This window comes from Littorina saxatilis, linkage group LG2, assembly GCF_037325665.1.
Source record: "Littorina saxatilis isolate snail1 linkage group LG2, US_GU_Lsax_2.0, whole genome shotgun sequence".
In the NCBI taxonomy this organism is placed as follows: domain Eukaryota; kingdom Metazoa; phylum Mollusca; class Gastropoda; order Littorinimorpha; family Littorinidae; genus Littorina; species Littorina saxatilis.
In genome coordinates, this window is record NC_090246.1 from 78,769,693 (window position 1) to 78,779,692 (window position 10,000).

Below are 10,000 nucleotides of genomic sequence, written 5' to 3' on the forward strand. Positions count from 1 at the left end.
AAATTGCGGTGCATTTTGGTTTGGAGCTCGGTGGGTTAACAACTTCAAGCTGCGAAATTCGTGATATCAAGTGAGCCTTGTAAACACAATCGTAATTGCAATGAATTCCAGCAACGGATAATTACTCTCTCTCTCTGTCTCTCTATAATTGTCTCTGTCTCTCTCTCTCTGTCTCTGTCTCTCTCTCACTCAGTCACTAACTCTCTGTCTCTCTCTGTTTCTCTCTGTGTCTCTCTCTGTGTCTCTGTCTCTATCTCTGTCTGTCTGTCTGTCTGTCTGTCTGTCTGTCTCTCTCTCTCTCTCTCTCTCTCAAAATTCATACCTGTGACAGCAGAGCGTAGTTACGCGGCAAATTCACGAGGAAATATAGTAGAAGCTTATGAATAAATCCACGTCCAAATTACACAGAACAAACACATTCTTTGAACAAGAGAAAGCAGGGTCACTCAACTGACAGCACACGGGGTTTTTTCCGCATGGTTGGTCACAGTTCACAGAGCAACGAGTGCCGAACCTGCTCTATGAATAACATGATGGATTTAAAAAAAAAAAAAATCACAATTTTGGGTGACAGATCAAAGTAGAAATGCTAGGCAGGAGTTTGATTTAACACTGGTATCCTTTTCAACACTTTTCTGCAAAATATTTTTTTTCCATCTTGACACAGCAGAACAACAGAACACGGGTTCAAGATCCTACTACGGAAAACCGGGGGGTGGGGGGTGGGGGTTGGGGGGGGGGGGGGGGGGGGGGGGGGGAATAAAGAACGTTGATCAAACAAAATTGCGGGGCACGACGGTTTGGAGCTCGGTGGGTCAACAACTTCAACACGCCCTGGATCGTGGAACGCCCAGTTGTGTCCACCGCAGGTGCTACACACGATTATGTCCCCTGCAAGACCAACCATGTGGTAGGTGTCTCCAAATAAATGCCTTAAAATAGTGTATTGAAGTTTATATCATACTGACCGGTACTTTTTTTTTGCATTGGATCAGCCACTTTTCTTACCATTCATACTCTCGTGTACTACATAAAAAAAAGAAATTTCACCAAGACTGGTCAGAAATACTGACCCCCACGTTAAAAATGATAAAATAACACAAAGCACGGTCAACAGAGGGGCTTAAATCTTCTTGCTTGTCAAAGTCTAACTACTTGTGGATACTGCTTTCCATTTTTAAGTTTCAGCTTAGTTTAGTAGTTATACTCACGATGGGTACAAAGATTAAAAGTGAAATTTGACGGGGTAAGATCCCCCGCAGCTTGGTCAAAAATGCGGGGGACCTTATCTGGTGTCTGCGGGGGACCTTACCCACAGAGAATCGAGTACCACAAAATAACGCTAGATTAGAGCAGCTTATCCGCGATGCTGGTGCCCCAAAACGCGCATACAAGTCTGCAAGGTATCGAAGATTGAACTGTGAGTATTAGAATAGTGATTGAAATGGTAGTTCTGGGTTAATTTGTAAGAAATTGAGACCTCTCTGCGTAATTTTCACGGACTTCGGCAGAAAAATCGAACGCCACTGTTCACGAGGACACAACAAGACCTAAGTAAAAATTGTACTTATAGCCTAGGCAAGTCTGCTTCGGAATATCTATAATAAATAATGTGATCTGCCATAAAATACCTTCACAGGGCAATTCTTTTGCGATATATCAACTCTGCTTCTGCGTGCGGGGGACATAATCGTGTGTAGCGCCTGCGGTGAACACAATAGGGGTTCCACGATCCAGGGCGTGTTCAAGCTGCGAAATTTGTGATATCAAGTGGGCCTTGTAAACACAATCGTAATTGCAATGAATTCCAGCAGTGAATAATTACTCTCTCTCTCTGTCTCTCTGTCTTTGTCTCTGTCTCTCTCTGTCTCTGTCTCTCTGTCTCTCTGTCTCAGCTCTCTCACTCACTCTCTCTCTCTCTCTGTGTCTCTCTGTCTGTGTCTCTCTGTCTCAGCTCTCTCACTCACTCTCTCTCTCTCTGTCTCTCTGTCTGTGTCTCTCTGTCTCTCACTCTCTCTCTGTCTGTGTCTCAGCTCTCTCACTCACTCACTCTCTCTCTCTCTCTCTCTCTCTCTCTCTCTCTCTCTCTCTCTCTCTCTCTCTCTCTGTGTCTGTGTCTCTCTGTCTCAGTCTCTGTCTCTTTGTTTATCTCTTTCTCAGTCTGTGTCTCTCTGTCTCAGTCTCTGTCTCTCTCTCTGTCTTTGACTCTCTGTCTCAGCTCTCTCACTCACTCTCTCTCTCTCTCTGTCTTTGTCTCTCTGTCTTTGTCTCTCTGTCTCAGCTCTCTCACTCACTCTCTCTCTCTCTCTCTGTGTCTCTCTGTCTCAGCTCTCTCACTCACTCTCTCTCTCTCTCTGTCTTTGTCTCTCTGTCTCAGCTCTCTCACTCACTCTCTCTCTCTCTCTGTCTTTGTCTCTCTGTCTCAGCTCTCTCACTCACTCTCTCTCTCTCTCTGTCTTTGTCTCTCTGTCTCAGCTCTCTCACTCACTCTCTCTCTCTCTCTCACTCACTCTCTCTCTCACTAACTCTCTCTCTCTCTCTCACTCACTCTCTCTCACTCACTCTCTCTCTCTCTCTCTCTCTCTGTCTTTGACTCTCTGTCTCAGCTCTCTCACTCACTCTCTCTCTCTCTCTCTGTCTTTGTCTCTCTGTCTCAGCTCTCTCTCACTCTCTCACTCTCTGTCTCAGCTCTCTCACTCACACTCTCTCTCTCTGTCTGTCTCCCTCTCTCTCTCTCTCTCTCACTCTCACTCACTCTCTCTCTCTCTCTGTCTTTGTCTCTCTGTCTCAGCTCTCTCACTCACTCTCTCTCTCTCTCTGTCTCAGCTCTCACTCACTCTCTCTCTCTCTCTCTCTCTCTGTCTCGCTCTCTGTCTTTTTCTCTCTCCCTCTGTCTCTCTCTCTCTGTCTTTGTCGCTCTGTCTCAGCTCTCTCTCTCTCTCTCTGTCTGTCTCTCTCTCTGTCTTTGTCTCTCTGTCTCACTCACTCTCTCTCTCTCTGTCTTTCTGTCTGTACGGTCTCTCTGTCTCTACTTCTCTCTCTCTCTCTCCCTATCTCTCTCTCTCTCTCACATTTCAGACATGCCACAAAAAGATATGGGTCCCAGAACCTGATTCCCCCCATCCCTCGTCTAGACTTGTATAAGTCAAGTTTAGCCTTCTCAGGAGCGTCTCTATGGAATTCCATACCCCTACCCCTCCGAAATGCCTCTTCTGTGAAAACGTTTAGGCGCCAGTTTCATTCCCGCTTAATTGGTAAATAGAACACTTTTCATGTCTGATATTTTAGTGCTTTTTACATTTAGTCAAGTTATGGTTGTATTTTGATTTGTTCTCTATGTGTATGTATTGATAATGATATACATGCGAATGATTGGGACAATTCCTCCCCACATTTGTTTTCTCCCCTTTGTTATTAGTTGTTTTAAATGTTTATATGCAATGCATTATTGCAACTATGCTGCAATTTCCACACTATATTGTTTTTCCCATTTTTGAATGTGTATATAAAACCATAACCCTTTTCTTATTACTATTTACATTATGTACGTCTGTAAGTAACAATAACCTTGTCAATTTTACTATCTATATTATGTGCGTCTGTATTAAGTGTTTGTATAAGGGACAGGTTGTAAGATTAGGCTTTGCCTAAAACCTCTATCCTTTGGTAATAAAGTTCAGTTCCAGTTTCAGTTTCTGTCTCTGTCTCTGTCTTTCTCTCTCTCTCTCTCTCTCTGTCTGTGTCTCTGTGTCTCTCTCTCTCTCTCTCTCTCTCAAAAATCATACCTGTGACAGCAGAGCGTAGTTACGCGGCAAATTCACGAGGAAATATAGTAGAAGCTTATGAATAAATCCACGTCCAAATTACACAGAACAAACACATTCCTTGAACAAGAGAAAGCAGGGTCACTCAACTGACAGCACACCGGTTTTTTTCCGCATGGTTGGTCACAGTTCACAGAGCAACAAGTGCCGAACCTGCGCTATACATAAACATATAATGGAATCTATAAAATAAAATAAAGTAATAATAAAACAAATCTTTAAAAAATCACAATTTTGCGTGACAGATCAAAGTAGAAATGCTGGGCAGGAGTTTGATTTAACACTGGTACCCTTTTGAACAGTTTTCTGCAAAATAATGTTTTCTCCATCTTGACACAGCAGTACAACACAACACGGGTTCAAGATCCTACTACTACGGAAACCGTTATGCGCAATGCACATTCTTTTGCCGAGAGAAAGAAAAGCGCACTGTATTTGTTGAATAACCAGTTTTCTCGAGGCGTACACATCTGCCGAATGACAATGTTAATGCTGCCGTTGTCAGCAGGCCTAAATATGCACGTTGTTTGCATTCGGTGCATTGTCACACACCCTCGCGTTGTTTGTTTTCGGTGTGTTGTTATCCACCTTGTCTGTTACGCCGTTAATGGCTTGAGAAAAAAACTGACGAGCAGGATAGAATATATTTTAGAAACTGGCACAGATCTCTGCAGCAAGAAATGGACACAGGGATGTGTGATGAAAAAACTGGCATGAAGCTCTGTGATAAGACACTGACACAGGGATGTGTGATGAAAAACTGGCATGAGGCTCTGTGATAAGACACTGACACAGCTGTGTGATGAAAAACTGGCATGAGGCTCTGTGATAAGACACTGACACAGCTGTGTGATGAAAAACTGGCATGAGGCTCTGTGATAAGTTACTGACACAGCTGTGTGATGAAAAACTGGCATGAGGCTCTGTGATAAGACACTGACCTAGCTGTGTGATGAAAAACTGGCATGAGGCTCTGTGATAAGACACTGACACAGCTGTGTGATGAAAAACTGGCATGAGGCTCTGTGATAAGACACTGACACAGGGATGTGTGTTGAAAAACTGGCATGAGGCTCTGTGATAAGACACTACCACAGGGATGTGTGTTGAAAAACTGGCATGAGGCTATGTGATAAGACACTAACACAGGGATGTGTGATGAAAAACTGGCATGAGGCTCTGTGATAAGTTACTGACACAGCTGTGTGATGAAAAACTGGCATGAGGCTCTGTGATAAGACACTGACACAGCTGTGTGATGAAAAACTGGCATGAGGCTCTGTGATAAGACACTGACACAGGGATGTGTGTTGAAAAACTGGCATGAGGCTCTGTGATAAGACACTACCACAGGGATGTGTGATGAAAAACTGGCATGAGGCTCTGTGATAAGTTACTGACACAGCTGTGTGATGAAAAACTGGCATGAGGCTCTGTGATAAGACACTGACACAGCTGTGTGATGAAAAACTGGCATGAGGCTCTGTGATAAGACACTGACACAGGGATGTGTGTTGAAAAACTGGCATGAGGCTCTGTGATAAGACACTACCACAGGGATGTGTGTTGAAAAACTGGCATGAGGCTCTGTGATAAGACACTGACACAGAGCTGTGTAGCGGAGATTCAGCATAGATTTGTTCGATGAGAAATTGGCATAGACTGGGATGAAAAATGTGGCATATTATTTTCTTTGTGATGGGAAATTGGGATATGGCTGTGTGATGAGAAACTCGCATCGAATTTGTTACTGACAGAACTGAAAAGACTTGCCATTAATTGGCATTGGGCTTTGTGGTGAGAAATTAGCAAAGAGCCGTACGATGGTGAGAAATTAGCGTAGTCGTACGATGGTGAGAAATCAGCATAGAGCCGAACGGTTGTGAGAAACTAGCATAGAGCCATATAATGGTGAGAAATTAGCATAGAACCGTACGATAGTGAGAAATTAGCAAAGAGCCGTACGATCGTGAGAAGTTAGCATAGAGCCGTACGATCGTGGGAAATTAGCATAGAGCCGTACGATCGTGAGAAATTGGCAAAGAGTCGTACGATCGTCCGAGTTTTTGAGTTGCTTAACCACGTGACTCCTACATTTATCACGCGCGTAATAAATGTTTAAATACGCGCGTAATATACCGAGCAACAAAAAAACCGCGAAAAAATGTCTGCCATGTTTGATTGACAAAATCTCAAACAATTATAGAGATAGGATTATCAAACCACAGAAGTTTGATGAAGGCATGTTTGACATAGCTGTTGTGTGATTATTTTGATGCTGCGACTGTTTCAACACACGGGACAAGCAGGTTTAACGTTAACGAAGTTTTGAAGGTCTCCCTCAGTCAGTCTTCATCGCGCTCTCTGGCCACTGATCGGACACTGGTGGCTTCCAATGATGTTCCTGGTAGTGTCAGTGGCTGTATTAAATCGATCTCGAAGACGTTGTGGCAGGAAATTGCGATCTTGTCTTATTGGGGTAATGCGAAAAATTCACCGCGTTGCATGACTGCAGTGCCTCCAATGTCAACAGAACATTGCTGAAGGTGATATACTGTTGACATGTGCACGTATAAAGCACATGCCAGCGCTTCTGGATCATCCCCAGCTTTAAATCGACCTGGCATTTTGGTGGTGTCAATCTTGGCATCCTGGCAGTTTCAAAAGTGAGACTGGCAGCAAGCGTGCCATGGTCTCTTTTGGTTGCTAATGCATTAGTGAACACATCTCACACATCAGATTTCTCCTGCTCCACTTGCACGTGCTGCGAGCGCGCATTATGTGTTTAACGTTAAACCTGCTTGTCCCATGTGTTAAAACAGTCACAGCATCAAAATAATCACACAAAAGCAAGGTCAAACATGCCTTCATCAAACTTTTGTGGTTTAATAATTCCAACTTTATAATTGTTGGAGATTTTGTCAATCAAACAATGACGAATTTGTTCGCGTTTCTTTTGTTGCTCGGTATAGATTCTTTCTTTCTTTATTTGGTGTTTAACGTCGTTTTCAACCACGAAGGGTTATATCGCGACGTGGAAAGGGGGGAGATGGGATAGGGGGGAGATGGGATAGAGCCACTTGTTAATTGTTTCTTGTTCACAAAAGCACTAATCAAAAAATTGCTCCAGGGGCTTGCAACGTAGTACAATTATGACCTTACTGGGAAAATGCAAGTTTCCAGTACAAAGGACTAAACATTTCTTACATACTGCTTGACTAAAATCTTTACAAACATTGACTATATTCTATACAAGAAACACTTAACAAGGGTAAAAGGAGAAACAGAACCGTTAGTCGCCTCTTAATTACGACATCCTGGGTAGCATCGGGTAAATTCTTTCTCGTCCCAACCAATATGGGACTCCCCCTAACCCGCGGGGGGTTCGGTATAGATAATAAATACGCGCGTAATAAACAATAAATACGCGTCTATTAAATATTTCATACGCGCGTAAGAAATGTTTAACACGTGCGTAAGAAATAATAAATACGCGCGTATTAAATAATTCATACGCGCGTAATAGATAATAAATACGCGCGTCAGAAATTATTCATACGCGCGTAATAAATACTTTTATTTCAGTCTTACGCGCGTATGAATCATTTCTTACGCGCGTATTTATTATTTATTACGCGCGTATTTAGTATTTATTTTCGCGCATAGGTTATGAGCCAAAAGGCTTTCGATAGTTTTAAACGAGGTGCTATGTTTAATCATGCCGTAGCTATCGAGTGCCGACAACACTGCACGAACGGATGTAATCTTATTAATTTTTGGCTATAATTTAGGAAAGATAACTCATTGCATTCTCTTATTCGGAGTGTAAACAGAGCTGTTTCCCTTTTATTTCAGACGATTATCTGAACTGGTCAAGTTTCGAACGCCTTTCCATCACAGTAGCCAAAATATTGCGACCAGCTATTAAGCCAACCTTGAAGTGTGTGTGTGTGTTTTTTAAATTTTTTTTTTTTAAAGATCTTTATACCATATTGGCCTTCCACATCACCAAGGACCTGTTTCTTTTCTTACATAATAACGAAGCAACTTTTCGGTGCATCAGTGATAAACAAAATAAGTCCAGTAAAAAATTCAAATAGATACACTTGTGGCAATGGTTTTTATATTGGCAAAACTTGAATTTACTGATGTCAACAAAGAATCTCCACGCCCGTTTACTGTCCAAACAGTATCCTTTTTGCCCAAACACTATCTGTTTCGTCCAAACACTATCTTTTTCGTGAACGGCAAAAACTCGTACAATTAAAAACTCTTGTTATGGGTTAACTCTGCGTCAGTGTCCCTCGTGTTTCTCACCAATAGTTCTTGTACCTGCTTTCAATCAGAAACAAACACACTTGAAAAGCCGCACAATTCAGCGCCATCTTTATTTGTCTGAAATTCCAGAGTCGTTTCAAACGAAGTGCAGACCCTGAGCAGCCTCCAGCCCTCGTCTTTTGCGCGTGTTGGTGTAGTGCTGTATGACGGTGTTGATCCAGTCCCTGTAGACAGTGAAATTGTCAAATTCCGGAAATAACTCGGTCGGGTTTGTATGGGTTGTGAAAAGGGTAAATACTCTTGCTTTTATTGAGGCAAGCTTTCCACACGAGCTCCTTGTCCGCGTGTTTCAGACACCCCCCCTAGTGAGTGACTGGCCTTTAATGCTACTCATGATTGACTCAATAGTATAAAGCAAAGGAATTCACTCTTTCACAACCAATACAAACCATACAAAGTTATTTCAGAACATCGTCTATTGGACGTTTAAACATATTCCTCTTTTAATTTCTTTTAATTTCATCTGGTAACCTGTTGTTTTGCTCTTACAAAAAAAAACACCGCATAATTACACATGTTTGAAGTGGGTACCTCCCTCACCCTCCTCCACCCAGAACACTTGAAAAAGGGTGTAAGAAGCAGTCGCGGGCGGAACAGGGAAGAAGCGTGACAGATTTTCCCGGTCTCGCACAGATGCCACGGTATAGTTTGCACATGTCCCAGCATATGTTTACAATGCCATCAACCATGTAAACAATACTCTCCGTTTTGCGTTGAATATGGAAACAGTCTCGTGACTGCTAACTTGTAAGCATAAGATAGTCCCTCTTTAGGGCGAGGGCTGGATGTAAAAAAAGCATACCACTGCTTCATCTATTACCCTCGTTAAATAAAGAATTGTCATTGTCATTGTCATTGTCATAACTTGTGACTGCAACACGGACTAATCGAGTGTATTTCAAGTAAACCGCTGTTTTATCCAGAACTACTCAACTTAAGAAATGCAAGATTGTTTAAGATTGTCACATATACTTTCGCAGGCAACCCCCTAACAATGTTTGTATTTGTGTGTTTATTCGTAAAAAAAAAAAACAATTAAAAAACCCACTCTTGCGCAAAGGATTATGTCCGGTCAGGAAGTGAAGTCTGTACATGCTGGCATATACTTACAAGGCTTTTGATCAGAAAAACGTTCTCTTTTGCCCTAAAAATGGAAAACACGATCTCGTGACTGCCAACTTGATTCTTTTAACCACGTTAACACTCTCTTTCGCTCGGTTTATGAAAAATAATGTGCGGCTAAGGTAGGCTACCTTTGTGAACTTGGTGGCATCTATCTTCACGGCTTTTAATCATAAAAACATGTTCTTTTTGTCCTGAATATGTCAAACAAAATCTTGTGAATACCAGCCTTATTATTTTTACCTTGAATATGGAGAGAGATTAAAAAAAAATCTATCCTGTGACTGCCAGCTGTCCTTAATTTCTTTTCATTGTTTTTCCTTTTCCAATTTGGATACTATTTCTGCGATTCATCGATTGACTGCTATATATGTCTTAATAACCTGACTGTCTGCCATCGGCTCAGTTATTGCTTATCGTAAATGCGTTTTGATGACAACACTACAAGCCGCATACCTGTTGTTGTTTTGATACTTCAATGTTACGACCGTGTACACAGAAATTAAACATTTGTTTTAAACCAATTGAGCCCGAAATTGACTTCGCGAAGTCTTTTTACCGAAAATTCCGTGCAATAGCTAGGTGCAACCAGCTTCGCGAAGTGGACTTAATCTTTAAGACATACAATATTGATTAAAACTTCTCTTTCGAAGTGACATCTCTGACGTCAAAAGCAAAGCAAATTCGAGAAGACGTCATAATGCGAATAGTGATGT

The 10,000-nt window shown here is 42.0% G+C and overlaps 1 protein-coding gene across 1 annotated transcript in view; it reads right to left on the minus strand.

The window, feature by feature from the left end:
• Positions 1–8,193: 8,193 nt before the first annotated feature.
• Positions 8,194–10,000, minus strand: part of LOC138956737 (chymotrypsinogen 2-like) — an 11,357-nt gene continuing 9,550 nt past the window's right edge. The window contains exon 9 of the mRNA XM_070328015.1: positions 8,194–8,326. Within this exon, the coding sequence (XP_070184116.1) occupies positions 8,239–8,326 (88 nt within the window). The 3' untranslated portion in view covers positions 8,194–8,238. The remainder of the gene's footprint in view (positions 8,327–10,000) is intronic.